At 47.5% G+C, this 19,991-nt stretch overlaps 1 protein-coding gene across 2 annotated transcripts in view; it reads left to right on the forward strand.

Annotated features, from left to right (window-relative positions):
* Positions 1-19,991, forward strand: part of LOC146869129 (butyrophilin subfamily 1 member A1-like) — an 862,288-nt gene that overhangs the window by 77,264 nt on the left and 765,033 nt on the right. For both annotated transcript variants that reach the window (XM_085627799.1, XM_085627671.1), the window contains exon 3: positions 15,818-16,165. In XM_085627799.1, the coding sequence (XP_085483925.1) occupies positions 15,818-16,165 (348 nt within the window). The remainder of the gene's footprint in view (positions 1-15,817; positions 16,166-19,991) is intronic.

Here is a 19,991-nt window from a genome sequence, read left to right on the forward strand (position 1 = left end):
CAGATATGTTTATAAAAGGTTTTTTTTTTAACTAGTGCTGTATGCTTGGATGCAGTCATCTGACAAGTTTATTTTCATAAAATGTTGAAATAAGTAAAGTGCCTCAAAACACCTACTATAAAATCTCATCAAATCTGAACACGCCGACATCTTGTTAAAACACATAATAATAGCTCTATGCGTGTACTTAGACTGCAGTCTGAACACGGAAGACCAAGAACCATCATTAGTAGATAAGATTCATAGGAGTAGGGGAGGAGCCAAGATGGCGATCGGAGCAGACGTCTGAGCGCCCGGCTCCGTCGGTCCTTGGCCTCGGACTATCATCCTGATTCCTATCCTCGCCGCTTCTCGAGGTGGAACGTGTGCGACGACGCGCTGTCCACGCTGCCGCTTCCCCGAGGTCTCAGCCCGCCCGGATGCCGGAGTTCTTGGTTCTTTTGTTCTCCGCCCTGGACCCCTGCTCCATTCTGGCCTTTGGCGGCCCCCTGGAAGCTCCGCAGTCACCGAACCCGCTAGCGCAAACCCGAGCCCCGCGGTCCCGACCTCACCTCACACCACGGACAGACGCCAGATGAGCCTGGGGAGGGACGGCCAGACACCTCCTGCACCCTGCGCCTGAAGGGCTGGGGCAGTAAGGTAAGCCCAGGTGCGGCGGGTCTCCTGCCCCGATCTGTGAACCGCGCTGTGGGAGGCTGCCGACCCCCTTCTTCTATTGCCTAGTCGGCTGCAAAGAGAACCCGAGGGAAGGGAGGCGACTGTTGGCTTTCCCTGTTGCGGTGCAGACCTGAGGGGAACTGACTCCTTGCTACGCTCCCCCCCCCCCCCCTGGCCATTGTACCGTCCGGCGGTAAAACATGGAGTTGTTTGCCTGCTCGCGGCTGGGGGGTGATACTCCGGTCTTGCCCGCTGCCCGCTTCGCCCTCCCTCCACCAGACACCAGCTCCGCAGTGCCGTTCCGGATTGCTGCCGATGTGGGGGCGCAGCTTCCGCTGACATGCGGCTCCGTTCTGGCTGTCCTGCGGGACTTTCGTCTACAAATGTGTGCTCGCTTGCAGGCGCTGAGTGAGCAGTTTGACTCCATGCTGTCGGCTGCGGGTCGTGAGCGCTCCGTTGGTCATCAACACGGCGTGGGTCTGCCAGTGCTTTTGTCCACTTGCGGGGACGCAACGACTGTGTGTGATCGTGCTACACTGGTGCCTGCATCTGGCTTTCCCGGCACCCAGGATCAATTGCTCTTCAGCTCAACAGCGGATACTTTGTTTCCCCGTTCATCGCTGCCTGCTTCATTGTTGCCTGCCTCACCGCGTCTGCAAGAGTATCCAGCTGAGCAACACCTAACATCTTCGAGGAATCGTTCACGGTGGCCTACTGCTTCTTTTTTGTGGAACTCCTGTACTTTACATGCCATGTCTGGACTTTATGTGGTGCACAAAGGGACCTCTACAGATGGTCGGCGGCCATTTTGTGGTTCTACTTCACCATCTACTCCCAAGCGGCCATATTGTCTTTGTCTGTATGGGGTGCGGGGCCTTCACGTAGGGGCTGGCTTAATCTCAAGCCCGCGATCGGGCCAGGGCTAGACTGATTTATATCGCCATGGTTTCGCGGATGGGCTGGACTGGGACTGGAACTGTATGTCTATGTTGTGCGCACTCGTCGCGATCTGTCTTCCTTCATTTAAATTGTTGTGACAATTCATTTTCACACGACCGCTATTGGCGTAGTGGGTTCTCAGTGCGTGGAGGCCATAGATGGCCGATGGTTCAGGGCGCTCTGATGATACGTAGGCTCCTCCCCACTTTCTTCTTTTTGGGAGTTTAGATTAGAATGGTCCTGTTCTTTTCTCACTCCCTTTATCATAGGTGTACTGTTTTCTTATCTTTCTTTACTCTATTCTTACTCTCTTTCTTGTCTATATTTCGGGTTTATTGGGCGACAGGCACTATGCTGGGGGGGGGCAGGCCGTAGCCTCCGCATTGGTGTAGGGTGGGGGGGTAATTTACTGTCTCTAATTAGTTCTATGGGCCTTCTTTCTTTTTCTGTTTCTGCGCTATACTTTTCGATTCTGGGTCCGGGTGTGGGGTTGACTGAGTGGGGGCGGCACTGGAGGGGTGCGTAATTGCTCATGTGACTACCCTGTTATATAACTGCATTGCCTCACTGCCTGAGATTTTACTTCCATTGCTGTTTTAATGATGCTACTGCTCACCCACGTGGTGAGGATATCGTGCGGACTCGAATCTCCTTGGTTCTTAATCCTTACTGACTTTTTCCTTGATAAAATTATTTTGAAAACTTTAAAATTAACCTTCAATTCTCCTCCCCCTGGTGTCAAGGATCTCTTCAGTGTACAATTAATAAATCGTTGCTAATCTTGACCGTTGAAGCACAGGGGCCGTAATGTTTGTATCAGTGCTTAACCGTATCGTGGCCGGCCTGAAGGTTGTAGGCCCGTATTTGTCCGTTTAATATGCACGAATAAAGGTTTTAAAAAAAAAGAAAAAAAAAAAAAAAAAAAGATTCATAGGAGTAGCAAGCATTGTCAAAGCCAACAGACCCGGCTTTCCCATTGTGCATGCACTGGCACACTTACTGGTAACACATACAGGCACACATGCATTTGCCACAAAAAGTGCAAAATAAGAACACAGACTGCACACACAGTCACATACACAAACCCACACAACCCCCCACACACAACCCTACTACACAAGCCCAACCCCACATTCACACACTCATACAACCCAAACACAACCCCACCGACAGACACAACCCCAACCACTCACATAACTCCCCCACACAGTGGCACAATCCCACACACAGACAATCCCACAGACACACACAACTCCAGACCCACACCCACACAACTCCACACTCATAGATGCATTCACACAACCTCACAACACAGTCACGCATATCCACACAACTCTACACACAACCACAGAACTCAGCACACACTTACTCACACACCCATTGACACAGGCACCCACTCAACCACACATACACCTACATACACACTTATAAACATACACACATTCATATACATACACATATTTCCTATCTCTCTCTCACACACACACGCACACGCACACACACATTGAGACACACAAATCAGCACAAACATACCCAAATGCTCGCTCACACTGATGCACACATGCCCATAAACATACAACCTAACACACACCTTCACACACATTCCCTCACACGTATACATACTTACACACAAAACTATTCCCACTCACTCAGGCAGACACCCACACTGAGACAAATACACACATGCACAGGTACCCCCACACATCAACACACACACACACACACACACACAGACTCAGTCACACACCTGCACAAAGACTCACAAACAATTACACCCACACACAGGCCTCCATACTGACATGCACGCACACACCCCCATAGGGATATACCTACAAATTCATTTACAAACATACACACACAGACTTAGTCAGAAACATACCCATACAAAATACAGCCTCCTCCACACCCCCACACACAATCACACACACACACCAACACACACCTCCAAATCCACACAAATTCCCTCACACACATGCATTACATACAGAAACACAACTATTACAATACACTCAAGCACACTCACTCATAGAGAAAACCACACCTACACAACTGCAATCCTTCATACTCACGCTCCTACACTGAGAGACACACATACATACAAAAACTGGTTCCCACATTCACTCACACACACGCGCACACACACACACACACACACGCACACACACACACACACACATACACACACACACACTAACAGACACATTTACACACACCACAACACACATTCTCTTACATGCACACAGACATTCTCTTATGCATATCTCCAGACACTCTTGGGATCCATTCATTTTTTTCTAGTTAGATTAGATCTGCGGATCTGGTAAACAAATAAAATTAAAAATTTTCACAAAAGAAAATTCTCTTGTATTCACTGGGTGGCTCTATAAATTGTCTTTGTGGTAATTATACTGTTATATGTAGAACCTGAATACATTCCTTGATGTTGTTAAAGAAGGTCTGGTTCCCTTCTGCTGTGAAATGTGCTCCGTCCTTTCGGTATACTCCTGGCATGTCCAAATAGATATTATTTTATTAACTGGCCTCCGCCCAATGGCCACAGAGAATTACTGAAATTATTTTATTAACATGTCTAATAGATTTATCAATTGTTGTGCAAAATTGAAAGGACCATTGCCACTTATGCCTTTGACATATGTTGGAATTATACGTAGGCTCTTTGAGGTAAGAGATTCATCAATGTTGCCAATGACTCCTTCAATTCGATTTCAAGTCCAACCCCTGTGATTCTGCCTAGACAGTTGCCGCCACAGTTCACTATCATGAGGTCTGGGTGCTAATCCGAAATGCTGTGAATCATAGGCAACAGCTGATGCCACTTCCTACCTCCGTGGCCAAACCATGTGATGTCCACTTTGGAAAATCCAAGATCTCTGTCAATACCACAAATGTTGGCTCTCTGGCCCGAATGAAAACATTGTGGTCCACAATCCACACTCTAACCAAGATGCTGCTATGGAGGAGCAGGGCAATGGAGGAGTTGGTAGCAGAATGTGACATTTTCGAAACAGCATGGAGTGTGAAGAGAACTAAAAAACAGGCCGTGCACATGTTAAGGTTGGCCGATGTTGGGGTACTGATTATTAGGTTCAGTTGTCAATAACTGCTGTTTCTATTGTGATGCAATATATCATAACGATTATGTTTGTAAAAGATGTATATATTTTTTTTAAGTAAAAGGTAACTTCCAATGAGAATCCTAATCAGACTTGCAGAATTGACAAAGGTTTATGAACTGTTAACCTTTAACTGGCTTGTAAGGACTTTCAAATCAATTGCCATGGAAGCTGAGGTTGTGAAAATGTCTATGGGGAGAGCACACATGTATATTGCAAATGAAGCAAACTGTGCTGTTTACATGTGGAAGGGAAAGAATTAGAACACATAAAAGTAACCTCTGCCATACCTTTCCCTTAATCTTTTACCTTTTTTAAGGGTGTTTTGCGGATCCGCGGATCCATCGCGTTATATGAGGGCCACACTGATGCCGTTAATGTTTTTCCTGGTTTAGAACCATTGGCACTGGCCATTCGTGCGTCTGCGCGATCCTGGGGCATCCCGATGGGTACAGACTTGCATGCCATTTCACTATACGCTGACGACATTCTATTATATATCCGGGATGTTCTCTCTGGCCACATGTGCACTTTCAATGCCAATTTCAGGGGTGCATCAGGGTGGCCTGTGGCCCCCAATGCACCCTTGAAATTGCATGTGCAATTTGCGAGTACCTACTTGATACTCGCAAATTGCGCATGGAATTCCCATTCATTCCTTTGGGCCTCTGGGCCCATAGGAATGAATGGGAAGCTTTTCCTTAATTGCGAATCGCTATTTGCTATTTGCAATTAAGAAATATGTAGGAATCGCTAATATTTTAGCGAAACCTACATGCATAGGCAATTGAGATTCCATAATTGCGGTTCCTTAATAATAGCAATTATGGAATCACAATTGCCTACCTTGATGCATGTGCCCCATTGTTCCAGCTGAGTGGATATATGTAAGAATGTGAATTCCATATGGTCTGTATAATGCTTATGTGATTTTAATAACTTTGTATATTGACAAAAAAGCTTAATAAAACAGACCAAACAAAAAAAATGAGGGCCACACTGACCCCCTCGATGGATTCTCCGATACCGAGGAATACGCTTCACTGAGTGAAGTTTACTGGTTGGAAATTCACAGTAGACCCCCAAATCCAGTGTAGCATTTAAAGAGGGGTTACACTGTCCCCAATACATTTGTTGAAAAATGCTGTTTTGTGATTGGGTGACAGGTTGAATCCTGCAGATACATATACCTCAGGCACAACCTGTATCTCTTGAGTTTATTGCTGGCTGGTGAGGCGGTGCCGAAGGTGAACGCTTTTGCTCGGGTTTCCAGAAGTGTGATAATCTGAGTGTGGTACAACTCTCTTTATTGAACTACATTGAACCAACAGCTTCTTCTTCAGGTATTTCTTCTGAGGATACATTCTGTGTGCTCTTGTTAATGTGTACAGCGTATAATATGTTGATTGTGGATTGAAATGTTTTGTGCATCTGAAAAACGATGGAGGAATCCATAGATCAGTATACGTATGCATTTTATGAGCTTGTATAAGTGGTTGCATATTGTGGACGTGGTGTAGCACTTTAGATGAACAATTAAAAGCTAACATGTTCACATATTTATTGTATTTCAATGCTATTGATTAGAATTGCTGTTGATTAATAGAACTTATTCAAATGAATCCCCCACAGCATACACCACCTTTTGGTACGTCAAGCCTCTCCTACATGGAGTTGTCTCTCTAACAAAGCTCTGCAGGAGGTGGCCAGTTCCGCACCACTCACACCACTTTTTAGTAGGCCAAGTGTCAAACAGTTGTCCCCTAAATAAAACTCAAAATCAAAATGCCAATCCCTCACTAGACACATCGACTATTACTAGGCCGAGCTCCAGGAACAAATGTCAGCTTGAAGACTCTAATTGCTCACCACACATATCATGTACTGGTGGGTCAAGCCTCTTTATAGAGCCATCACCTTAAAGCTCAGGATCAAGAGGCCAGTCCCAAACTAGACACAACATCTTTAAAAAAAAAACAACCTTCATGTATTAATTTTTCAGAACAGTAAACATGATATTCAGTGCTTATCCACATGTGCAGTCAGCATGTTCCCCATCCAGCCTCCCTGTACCCGACAAGAAGTACATAATAAACGTCATTACAAGCCGGCCTAGCCTATGCATCGAGTGCATCCACACTAGATTACCCCATCAGATGACATCAATGTATCCTATATAGGGCTTAAACATCCTATTTACTCTGGTCAGTCAGAGTCTCTGGCTCCATATGTATTACACACATCCAACATCTGCCTCCAAGCCTCTACTGCTTCGGGAGTCCCCTCGTCCGTACGGAGATACATATGTGATGCTATTCCACGGTCCTCCACTCCGACATATCTCAAACCCAAAAGTCTACGCTCGGCACCTGGGATCCCATCAAACCTATTGCAACTCTAAGCTCAGCCAGGAGCAATGCAAGTTGCAGAAGTTTGTAGGATATTTTGCATCTTCGGGGTCTCTTTACCATCCCCAGCCAGCATGCCGCCGGCACGCAAGGAACCTCTATGCTTGTGACTTCGCCCACTCTAGGGATCACTTCCTTCCAAAAGCGTAAGACCTCTGCACATCACTATGCCAAATGCAAAAAAGTTGGCACTCTCCTCCCAACAGTGAACACATTTCGCTGCCCTAGTAGTGTAGGAAAGTGCCGCTTTTTGCATGGTTACCCCCCACTTTTGGCCTGACGTCTGATGCAACTTGACTTGATGTGCCCTGGGTCCCTGACAATCAGGGCTCTCAGGGTCTGAGTTCTTTCCCAAAACTGTACCTTTGTCCCCACAATTGGCACATCTCTGGCCACAAAAAAGCCCCTTGAAAAGGTACCATGGGTACCAGGGGCACTGTGACGATGGAAGGCATCTAAATGTTGTAGACTTGTAAATGTTGTAGACTTGTAAAGCGCACAGCTACCCCAGCAACGGGGTGTCCCGGCGCTGTAGACCGCTGGGGAACCCGTCCTGGCTATCCCTGTGAGATGGTCCTTTTCTGGGTATCTCCAAGGTGAAACCAGGCATCCCCGGCGTCTGTGGGGGGCCGTTGTAGAGATGAGGCAAGCTTAATGCCCAGAGTTGCCGAGTGTGTTCCTGGTTAGAGTAGGTACCGAGGCGAGAATTATCGAGTCCGTTTTGACCCTGGTCCACGACCCTGCCGCGTCGGGAATTGAACCCTGGTCCCTGGCCGATTCTCAGCTTACGGGTCTGCCGCCTCTAACTAGTGAGCCACACCTCTCCACTAAATCCATCTAAAGACAGCAGCACCCATTGTGCCACCCTTGGAGGCCCTGTACCTTAACACACACACACTGCCATTGCAGGGTGCGTGTTTTCGTGCAGAGAAAAGTGAAGAGTCGACATGGGGCAAATCCCTGTGTTCCATGCCTGCAACCCACTGCCTACGGCCTAGGTAAGTTACCCCTCTAGCAGGGTGCACTCAATCAATCAGGGATTTTTGATGCACGCTACTTACCCGTGAGGGTCTCAAGTTGCTGGGGGTAGGTCGTGCAGCTCCGATTCAGCGGAAGAGCCAGGTCTTGAGGCTCTTCCTGAAGGTGAGTAGAGTTGGGGAGCGTCTGATGTTGAGCGGGAGTTCATTCCAGATCTTTGCTGCGATGTAGGAGTAGGCTCTTCCACCCGTTCTGGCTCTGCGTATATGCGGAGTTTCATCGAGGGCGAGGTTGGCGGAGCGGAGGTTTCTCTTGGGTGCATGGAAGGAGACTCTTTCATTTAGGTATTGGGTTCCGGTGTTGTGGAGGGATTTGTAGGTGTGAGTGAGTAGCTTGAAGGTTACTCTCTTCTCGACAGGGAGCCAGAGGAGGCGTCGTAGGTGCTGGGTGATGTGTTCATGTTGTGGGATACCGAGGACAAGCCTGGCAGTTGTGTTCTGGATGGTCTGGAGTTTCCGGAGCCGGGATTGTTTGATTCTGGCATAGAGGGCGTTTCCGTAGTCCAGTCTGCTAGTTATGAGTATGTGTGACGGTTTTTCTGGATTCGGCAGGGATCCACTTGAAGGTCTTGCGAAGGATGCGTAGGGTGTTGTAGCACGAGGAGACAGTGTTGATCTGTCGGGTCATGGTGAGGGTGGAGTCGAGTATGATGCAGAGGTTGTGGGTATGGTCCGTGGGAGTCGGGGTGCTGCTGAGGGCGGTGGGCCACCAGGTGTTGTCCCATGCTGTGGGGGTGGGTCCAAGGACGAGGGCTTCTCTATTCTCCGAGTTGAGCTTCTGACAGCTGCTGCTCATCCAGGATGCAACGTCTTTCATTCCTTCCTAGAGTTGAGTTTGGTCATGTTGAGCTGGGTGTTGTCGGCATAGGATACTTTGTTGAGTCCATGTTATTTGACAATAGGGCCAAGGGGGGGGCCATGTAGATGTTGAAAAGAGTGGGGCTGAGCGACGATCATTGGGGTACTCTGCAGCTGATCTCTGTGGGTTTGGAGAGGAAATACGGGAGTCTGATTCTTTGGGTTCGGCCGGTGAGGAAAGAGTGGATCCAGTCGAGGTCAGTTCCCTGAATGCCAGTGTCGTGGAGTCTGGCGGTGAGATTGCGCTGGGAGACAGTGTCGAAGGCAGCAGAGAGGTCAAGTAAGATGAGGGCCGCCATGTGGCTCTGGTCGAGGAGAGTACGGATGTCGTCTGTGGCAGCGAGGAGGGCGGTCTTGGTGCTGTGGTTGCTGTGGAATCCGGATTGGGAAGAGTCGAGTATGGAGTTGGCTTCGATGAAGTTCATGAGCTGGCTATCCCTCAGGTGAGGGTACAGTGGCATGAGCCCTGTACCTCTAAAGTGTCTAAGTCCAAAGAGTATATGGTCTGGGAGTTGGTCATTACGAACTCCACAGCTCCATAATGGCTTTACTAAAAACTGGGAAGTTTGGTAGCAAACCTCTCAGCACATTACACCCACGCTGATGACAGTGTGGGATTTAATGAAAAATGCACACAGAGAGCATCTTAGAAATGCCCCCTGAAAAACAACCAGCTGCCTGCCATTTGCCACCATCTGACAGGTTTCTGGACCCCTGAATAGAGAGCCTCCGCTCTCTGGGTCCAGAAACAAAGCCCATTCTGGGCAAAGGTGTCAGGCCTTCTACCCCAGGATGGGGTGGGCCCACGAAGGGTAAGCTTCAGAGGCCTGCCACCTTTGTAAGCTGTCCCTGCCTTTTGTTGCCCCCAGCAACTCTCCCCCACCGGTTCTGCCCCCCCCCCACTTTGGGTGGAAGAATAATCAGGAAAACCTAGCTAGGAGGACAGGTGTGCCCACCTTTGCCAACCCCACCCCTCAGGTGGGGGAAGTAAGGTGAAGAACACATCTCAGTCCCCTCCATCTTGTAGATGAGGGGACCCTACCAATTAGGGAAAGGCTCATGCCCCCCTCCCACTGAAGGGTGGCATAATAGTGGGTATTACTCACACCAAGGAAGGGGCCCAAAGGTCCCGACCTGCACACCCCTTTAACACCTCTAAATTTAGTATTTAGGGGTGGCCCTGAACCTTGCCTCCTCAGATTCATGGAAGAAAGAAGAAGGACCAAAGAGCCATGCTGATCCAGGAAGAAGAGGACACCAACTGCTTTGGCCCAGCTCTACCGGCCTGTCTCGACTCCGACCTGACTACTTAGAAACCTCTGCATGTCCAGCATCCCCCCCAGAAACCCTGAGGCCCTGCACTGCAACCATCTTTAAGACTCTGTCTCCCGTGAGGACCGGATTTGCTCAAGCAAAGATTCACCCACAGAATCTGGATCCAGGCGGCTCCACGATTTTGCACCACTCAGCACCGGACGCCTACGGCCTGAGTTTGAGTGGCCCAACACCACGAGGAGGTTTCTACTGTATCCTGATCTGTGATCCCTGGCCTCCCTCAAACTTCGAGTTGACGCCTGTAGCCTCAAGCTGAAGGGTCCCCCTGACCGCGACTGGAGCTGGTAAGAAGAACCCGACACCAAAAGACAGCCCTGCACCCGACGCCATACAGCCTTGGTTAGCCCAACCAACTGTGTCCAGGCATCCCCCAAGATCCCAACTTATGTCTTCAGCCAGTGGTCGTCTCCAGGAAGCCTCCCTGCCCGAGCCTGCAGCATCTTTACCGAACCGGAGATCCTCATTGAAATGCACAGAGCCCCTGACGTCGCTTGGCACACTGCACCCAGCTGCCCCTTTGCCGTTGGTGGTGCAGCTCCTGTGGTGTTTGTTGGCCCCTGCAGTGCTGATCTGTACCTCAGGAGCTTTGCTCCCACACCCAAGTGGCCTTCACGCTAGCAGTCCCTGACCGAAGGCCCCTTTAACCCCATTGGCTAACATTGGGCCCCTGCACTTTGCACCTGGCTGCCCTAATGACGCTGGTGGTGCAATTTGAGTGGCTACCTAGCCCTGGGGGAACCTTGGTCCTAACCCCCAAAACTCCCACTCGTAAGACGTTTACTTACCTGAGTACCCGCTAACACTTTTCTCCCATAGCAACCCATGTTACGAGTGTTGTTCTTGAAAATGTTGTGTTGAGCTGAACTTTGTATGAAAGAAAAAGTAACTATACTGCAAACCTTGAAAAGTCTTACTTGCCTTGTATTGTGAGATTCCCGGTGTGGTATCTATGCATACCACCCTGAGTAATTGATGCAATCCAAAAGTAATCTAAAAGTATTCTAAAAGTGATTTCTGTGTAATTTTAACTGTTTTTAAACCTTAATCAAACCGGTAACGATTGCAGATCCAACCACAACTGAATTTCCTTGCAATGTCTTGCATTTGAGAGTATATTTCACTCGCCTGTGCTAAGTCCTGCATGGTTCTAGAAATAAATCAGAAGTATAACTTTTTTATACTTAGTTAATTGATCTGGATTCAGTCACTGAATGCGTGCCGTCAGTCTTGAGTGAATGAATACAATAAATGCTTAATACATCCTCTGGATAAGCCTAACTGCTCGCCCACACTACCACCAAGAGTGCTTACCTAATTTAACCTCTGCTATACCTCTAGGGACTCCCTGGACTCTGTGCACACTATACCTACCTTTGGTATAGTTACAGAGCCAGCTTCCACCAAGTGGGGTCTATTCTGTGAAGCCCCGCTGGAGTTATATGTGAGCGATGTAGGAAATTGAAGTGCAGCAGTTGGAATCTGTGATTGCAGGATGCCCTCTCCACCAGACCACATGCAAGATTCTAATCCGAGTCCTCGATCGGGACCTCCAGGTCCACTTCCCATGCTGCCCTCCCCGGGGGGGATTTAGAGACATCCTCTCTGAGAGCTTTATACAAAAGTGTGATGAGGTGTCTGCATCGGCCCCACCTGATCAAACCGCCCAATGTATGAGAAGGCAGTGGGGCTGCCAGGTGGGTGCACCAGATCTCTTTGGCTTTGTTTCCTAGCTTGCCATAGCAGAGGAAGTGACCCTGCCCTATGTCGAAGGTGTCCTGTGTATCTTGAAACATGAGAAAGACCTACCCCCGCAAAAGGTCCCCCCTCTCTCCATCTTTCCATAGACATATCTTGCTCTATGCACCGAAAGGGTTCGAAGTCCCAGATCTGCAATTCCCTGTCTCAGGGGGCCCTTCGTAATACCTTCTTCACTTCCAGCTCCCACATCCGGGCCGTGTGCTGTACCAGGTATGGGACCGGTACGTCAGTGCGGCCACCCCTCATCAACAGGCGCAGAAAGGTGTCTTTACCGATCATACCCTGCAACAACCATTTCTCCCAATTGTCCATGTCTGTTAGCAATTAAGCAGCATGCAGAAGGTGTGCTGCGAAATAGTAGAGATGCATATCCATCAGCGTCAGTCCCCCCTCCTCCATGTCCCTCATAAGAACCGACCGTGAGAACTGATTGCTTTGCCCTGCTCACACCAGAGAAATCAACAGGCTATCAAGGCGAGGAAGTCCCTCCCGAAAGAGAACAGCGAGTTCTGGAAAAGGTATAGATAGTGAGGAAGGAAGAAAATCTTGGAAATGGCTGCCCACCCAATCACCAACAGGAGCAGCAGCTTCCAAAATTCAATTGACCCGGTCAGGCCTCTCAAAGCCCTGCCCACATTGAGGTGCCTGTAGGTGTCCTCTGTATGTGCAACCATCGGGCCCAGGTAGTGATAGCTTGTCCCCTCCCATCAAACCCCATGCTCTGGCAATTGTTCAGGCGGTACCATGGCCAATCTTCCCAATGGTAACAGTAAGATCTTTCAGATATTGACTTGTAGGCCGCAGTCTCCACCAAAAGCCGCCCCATGTCTCATCAGGGATGCCACTAACTCATCTGGAGACTCGAGATAGATCAATGGATCATCCCCATATATAAAGACGATGTGATTCTGCCCACCCTTGCGCAGACCCCAAGGCACTGATTTCCTGTACAATGGTATTGCCACTGGCTACTGGCTTCACAGCTACGGCGAACAGGAGTGACGAAAGGGGACAAGCCTGTCGAGTGTCCCTCTTGACAGCCCATAACATAACACATGTATTTGTAAAGCGCACGTTCACCCCAGCAATGGGGCATCTTGTTGCTGAAATAACAGAGGTATATTGTTACCCAACTCAATGTTACAAATTTAATCGACCTCAAATGGATGAAAGGCTGAGTGGACCCGCCAGGATTTGAACCTGTGACCATGAGGTCGAACACAGGCCCCTGCAGTGGATGCATTCGTCCACTGAGCCACCAGACCCGGCCATGCCTCTGACACCTCACCGCCTACCCGAACCATGGGTCATTCATAACAATTGAATCCAGCCCAGGAACGCCAGGCCAAAGCCCATCCCCCAGAGCACTGCAATGAGATAGCTCCAGTTGACAGTATCAAAGGCCTTCTCTAGGTCGAATTATACAAGCGTCATATCTTGGTCCATTCCGGTGTTCTGGTGCAGTACATGTGTTAATTGCAGAGATTGGGCGCTATGCTACGAGCTGGCATGAACCAACCCACGCACCACCCTCTACAACTGCCTCGCCAACAACTTACAGAGGATGATAAAATCAGAATTGGTCATAGTAAGAGTGTGTTACGAGGAGGGATCCTCTGGGGCACCCTCCGGCTTCAGCACGAGACAAATGATTACCTCTCGCATAGGTAGGAGTCAGAGTCCCAACCATACAAGCCTCTAAAAATACTTTCAATAGTTTCTCCATCATTTTCATGAGGTAGGTTGGTAGGAAATTGGTTGGGAAGCCATCAACCCCGGAGGTCTTCACCATATTTAGCTCCAGCAAGGCAAGCCTAAGCTCCTTTAGTGTGATAGCCTCCTCTAAGTCATTTGTCCCGTCTCGCGAGAGACGAGGCAGGTCCAGTTCCGTAAGGACCTCCTCTGCCAGCTCCAGCTGATCATCAACCCCGGCTCTATGCACACCCTGAAAGTGGTCTACTAAGACCCTGAGAATATCCTGATGTTATGTCACGCATCACCCATCCAGCGACTGTAAATGCAATATAGGTGAGATCTCTAATTTGCTCCTCAATTTCCAGACTAGTAAATGACTGAACTTGTCACCTTCCTTGTGCAGGCACTGTTGCTTGGCAATAAGTGTGTGGTGGTCCAGAGTCTCCTACTTCTCGTGCAAGGAGCGCTGATCTCCAAGAATCTACCCGTGGACATATACGAGTCCGCCCACCCCCGAAGGTCGGTCCACTGATTCTCACATGTGCCGAAGTCTGTCAATAGTTGCTAAGGAACACCACATGTGATCCCTATACAGAGCCCTCAGACCACCGCTTTAAGAGCATCCCATTGATTAGCCCTAGAGATGGTAGTGCCCCATTTGCGTTCCAGATACTCCTGAATTGCAGTTGCCAACCTTTCCGGGCTAGCTGGATCCATCAGGAGTTCAGAGGGCATACTACATCTCCTCACCGTCCGTGACCTCCTCCCCAATGTAGACGTAGAAGTACCAAGAGTGGTCTGAGAAAAACCTCCCTAAGCGATCAACCGCCCACATCATCCCGGGCTTTACCCTGCCAGCAGCAGTCCATCCAAGGGGCTGTATGTGCTGTGTGTCAATGAGTTACATGTGAATTCTGCCGAATGTGTATTGATCTACACCTTTGTATTCCACCCTGCTCTTTTGTTTGCCACTCCATTCTCACAATCTCCTCCTTGGTTCTCTAAACCAGTAACTTTTAGCTATGCTGAACAGCAGCCAAGCTGGTGTACAACGTGGCTAAAAAACATTGCAAAGCCAATTACTCTTGCATAGGTGAGACCTATTGGCTTTGCCGATGCTTGTTCTAATTTAGGACAACCATGAGTATATGAAGATGAAGTGCTATCCCTACAGGCTGCATGAGGATTGTAAGTTGAATTAGACAACACACACCTACATGAGAGCAAACCAGTGAAACTCCTGAAATTATTAACGAGTTCTGAGTGGTGTGTACGCAGGGGTATATTTACAAGGAGCTAGCGCAGCCGCATCATAATTTTTTTGATGCAGCGTTGGCGCAATCAGTGCTCCACGCTGCTCCATATTTACAAACTGACGCATTGAGCCCCCAGGACACTTTTATATAACAGAAGGGGCTGCCGACGCTTATGCAGCCCCTTCTGTAATACCGTTAATGCTGGCGAACATAAAATGCCATCCCCATCTTCAGAGGGCGTTCCCTCACTTGCATGGGGGCGTGCTCCATGCAAATGAGGGAATCCATTTGCCTCTGTGCCTGCACTGTATTTCAGTGCGTCCCCTGACTGCAGCCTTCTGGAGGGGGGCAGGAGGTCTAGTGTACCCCCCAGATATCCACTTGCAGGCAGGTACTGCCCCTCAACTTCACCCGCTTGCAAGGGGATCGCTAATGCCCCTTCAAAGTGCAGGCAGGTTGCCGTCTGCACTGTGGAAACATGGAGCTGCTGCAAAGCAGCCTCCGTTTTTCACAGGAATGCACCGCCTCCAAGGCAGCGCAAGTTCGCGTCTGCCCTGGGGGCAGCACATTCACCATAATACGACATATTTGCCTTGACTGCGCCGGGCGCACATTTAAAAAGGTGCTCACTAGGAGAGATAATCTGCAGCACATTTGAGGATTATGCCCCAATTTACACTTTGTATGTTTCATGCTATGAGTTTCTTCTCTTAACAGTCTACATATTTATTTTTTCTCAGGGTTATTTTCTGTCATTGGACTGGACCTGCCCCTGGTCATCCCTCTTGGAGAAGATGCCGTGTTACCATGCCACCTGTCACCCCAGATCAATGCAGAGAACATGACTATAAGGTGGTTTAAAGACAAATACCAGGACCTTGTCCACTTGTATCGGAAAAGAGAGGACCAGTATGAATATCAGATGGAAGAGTACATAAGCAGGACAACCCTTATTAAAGATGGCATCAAAGCTGGCAGCGTGTCCTTGATAATACACAATGTCCGGCCTTCTGATGGTGGCTTCTACTCATGTTTCTATGATGCAGGATTCTTCTATGAAGAGGCAGTGGTGGAATTAAAGGTGGCAGGTCAGTCACATGTACATTTCATTCTAACAATATTGTTATGATCACCCTGTTCAATCATATTCAGTATCTCAGAAACTTCACAGGGATGCGAGCATACAAGAAAGAGAAACGCCCTTCTCAAAACATATAGCAGTGTTCTTTTAGTTCAGTCATAATACAGCTTTAGAGACTAGGGGACTGGTTTAAACACAGCGGCGGCTACTCCACCAAGGCGGAGAAGCGTCGCCCCACTGCTTTGAAGCAGTGAAAGGAAGGAAACATAAAATGATAATAACTGGAGGCCCCACTGCTTTGAAGCAGTAAAAGAAAGGAAACATAAAATGATAATAACTGGAGGCCCCGCTGCTTTGAAGCAGTAAAAGAAAGGAAACCTAAAATGATAATAACTGGGGGCCCCAATGCTTTGAAGCAGTAAAAGAAAGGAAACCTAAAATGATAATAACTGGGGGCCCCACTGCTTTGAAGCAGTGAAAGAAAGGAAACATAAAATGATAATAACTGGAGGCCCCACTGCTTTGAAGCAGTGAAAGAAAGGAAACATAAAATGATAATAACTGGAGGCCCCACTGCTTTGAAGCAGCGAACGAAAGGAAACCTAAAATGATAATAACTGGGGGCCCCACTGCTTTGAAGCAGTGAAAGAAAGGAAACCTAAAATGATAATAACTGGAGGCCCCCCTGCTTTGAAGCAGTGAACGAAAAGAAACATAAAATGATAATAACTGGAGGCCCCACTGCTTTGAAGCAGTGAACGAAAAGAAACATAAAATGATAATAACTGGAGGCCCCACTGCTTTGAAGCAGTGAACGAAAGGAAACCTAAAATGATAATAACTGGGGGCCCCACTGCTTTGAAGCAGTGAAAGAAAGGAAACCTAAAATGATAATAACTGGAGGCCCCGCTGCTTTGAAGCAGTGAACGAAAAGAAACATAAAATGATAATAACTGGAGGCCCCACTGCTTTGAAGCAGTGAACGAAAAGAAACATAAAATGATAATAACTGGAGGCCCCACTGCTTTGAAGCAGTGAAAGAAAGGAAACATAAAATGATAATAACTGGAGGCCCCGCTGCTTTGAAGCAGTGAAAGAAAGGAAACATAAAATGATAATAACTGGAGGCCCCGCTGCTTTGAAGCAGTGAAAGAAAGGAAACCTAAAATGATAATAACTGGGGGCCCCACTGCTTTGAAGCAGTGAAAGAAAGGAAACATAAAATGATAATAACTGGGGGCCCCACTGCTTTGAAGCAGTGAACGAAAAGAAACATAAAATGATAATAACTGGAGGCCCCACTGCTTTGAAGCAGCGAACGAAAGGAAACCTAAAATGATAATAACTGGAGGCCCCGCTGCTTTGAAGCAGTGAAAGAAAGGAAACCTAAAATGATAATAACTCGAGGCCCCACTGCTTTGAAGCAGTGAAAGAAAGGAAACATAAAATGATAATAACTGGAGGCCCCGCTGCTTTGAAGCAGTGAAAGAAAGGAAACCTAAAATGATAATAACTCGAGGCCCCGCTGCTTTGAAGCAGTGAAAGAAAGGAAACATAAAATGATAACTGGGGGCCCCACTGCTTTGAAGCAGTGAAAGAAAGGAAACATAAAATGATAATAACTCGAGGCCCCACTGCTTTGAAGCAGTGAAAGGAAGGAAACATAAAATGATGATAACTCGAGGCCCCACTGCTTTGAAGCAGTGAAAGGAAGGAAACATAAAATGATGATAACTGGGGGCCCCGCTGCTTTGAAGCATCGAACGAAAGGAAACATAAAATGATAATAACTCGAGGCCCCACTGCTTTGAAGCAGTGAAAGGAAGGAAACATAAAATGATGATAACTGGGGGCCCCGCTGCTTTGAAGCAGTAAAATAAAGGAAACCTAAAATGATAATAACTGGGGGCCCCGCTGCTTTGAAGCAGTAAAATAAAGGAAACCTAAAATGATAATAACTGGGGGCCCCGCTGCATTGAAGCAGTGAAAGAAAGGAAACATAAAATGATAATAACTCGAGGCCCCACTGCTTTGAAGCAGTGAAAGGAAGGAAACATAAAATGATAATAACTGGGGGCCCCACTGCTTTGAAGCAGCGAACGAAAGGAAACATAAAATGATAATAACTCGAGGCCCCACTGCTTTGAAGCAGTGAAAGGAAGGAAACATAAAATGATGATAACTGGGGGCCCCGCTGCTTTGAAGCAGTAAAATAAAGGAAACCAAAAATGATAATAACTGGGGGCCCCGCTGCATTGAAGCAGTGAAAGAAAGGAAACATAAAATTATGATAACTGGAGGCCCCGCTGCTTTGAAGCAGTGAACGAAAAGAAACATAAAATGATAATAACTGGAGGCCCCACTGCTTTGAAGCAGTGAAAGAAAGGAAACATAACATGATAATAACTGGAGGCCCCACTGCTTTGAAGCAGTGAACGAAAGGAAACATAAAATGATGATAACTGGGGGCCCCGCTGCTTTGAAGCAGTAAAATAAAGGAAACCTAAAATGATAATAACTGGGGGCCCCGCTGCATTGAAGCAGTGAAAGAAAGGAAACATAAAATTATGATAACTGGAGGCCCCGCTGCTTTGAAGCAGTGAACGAAAAGAAACATAAAATGATAATAACTGGAGGCCCCACTGCTTTGAAGCAGTGAAAGAAAGGAAACATAAAATGATAATAACTGGGGGCCCCGCTGCTTTGAAGCAGTGAAAGGAAGGAAACCTAAAATGATAATAACTGGGGGCCCCACTGCTTTGAAGCAGTGAAAGAAAGGAAACCTAAAATGATAATAACTGGGGGCCCCACTGCTTTGAAGCAGTGAAAGGAAGGAAACCTAAAATGATAATAACTGGGGGCCCCACTGCTTTGAAGCAGTGAAAGAAAGGAAACCTAAAATGATAATAACTGGGGCCCCGCTGCTTTGAAGCAGTAAAATAAAGGTAACCTAAAATGATAATAACTGGGGGCCCCACTGCTTTGAAGCAGTGAAAGAAAGGAAACATAAAATGATAACTGGGGGCCCCACTGCTTTGAAGCAGTGAAAGAAAGGAAACATAAAATGATAATAACTGGAGGCCCCGCTGCTTTGAAGCAGTGAAAGAAAGGAAACATAAAATGATAATAACTGGAGGCCCCACTGGTTTGAAGCAGTGAAAGAAAGGAAACCTAAAATGATAATAACTGGTGGCCCCACTGCATTGAAGCAGTGAAAGAAAGGAAACATAAAATGATAATAACTGGAGGCCCCGCTGCTTTGAAGCAGTGAAAGAAAGGAAACATAAAATGATGATAACTGGGGGCCCCGCTGCTTTGAAGCAGTAAAATAAAGGAAACCTAAAATGATAATAACTGGGGGCCCCACTGCATTGAAGCAGTGAAAGAAAGGAAACATAAAATGATGATAACTGGAGGCCCCACTGCTTTGAAGCAGTGAAAGAAAGGAAACATAAAATTATAATAACTGGAGGCCCCGCTGCTTTGAAGCAGTGAACGAAAAGAAACATAAAATGATAATAACTGGAGGCCCCACTGCTTTGAAGCAGTGAAAGAAAGGAAACATAAAATGATAATAACTGGGGGCCCCGCTGCTTTGAAGCAGTGAAAGAAAGGAAACCTAAAATGATAATAACTGGGGGCCCCGCTGCTTTGAAGCAGTGAAAGGAAGGAAACCTAAAATGATAATAACTGGGGGCCCCACTGCTTTGAAGCAGTGAAAGAAAGGAAACCTAAAATGATAATAACTGGGGCCCCGCTGCTTTGAAGCAGTAAAATAAAGGAAACCTAAAATGATAATAACTGGAGGCCCCGCTGCTTTGAAGCAGTGAAAG

Source organism: Triturus cristatus, chromosome 1_1 (genome assembly GCF_964204655.1).
Source record: "Triturus cristatus chromosome 1_1, aTriCri1.1, whole genome shotgun sequence".
In the NCBI taxonomy this organism is placed as follows: domain Eukaryota; kingdom Metazoa; phylum Chordata; class Amphibia; order Caudata; family Salamandridae; genus Triturus; species Triturus cristatus.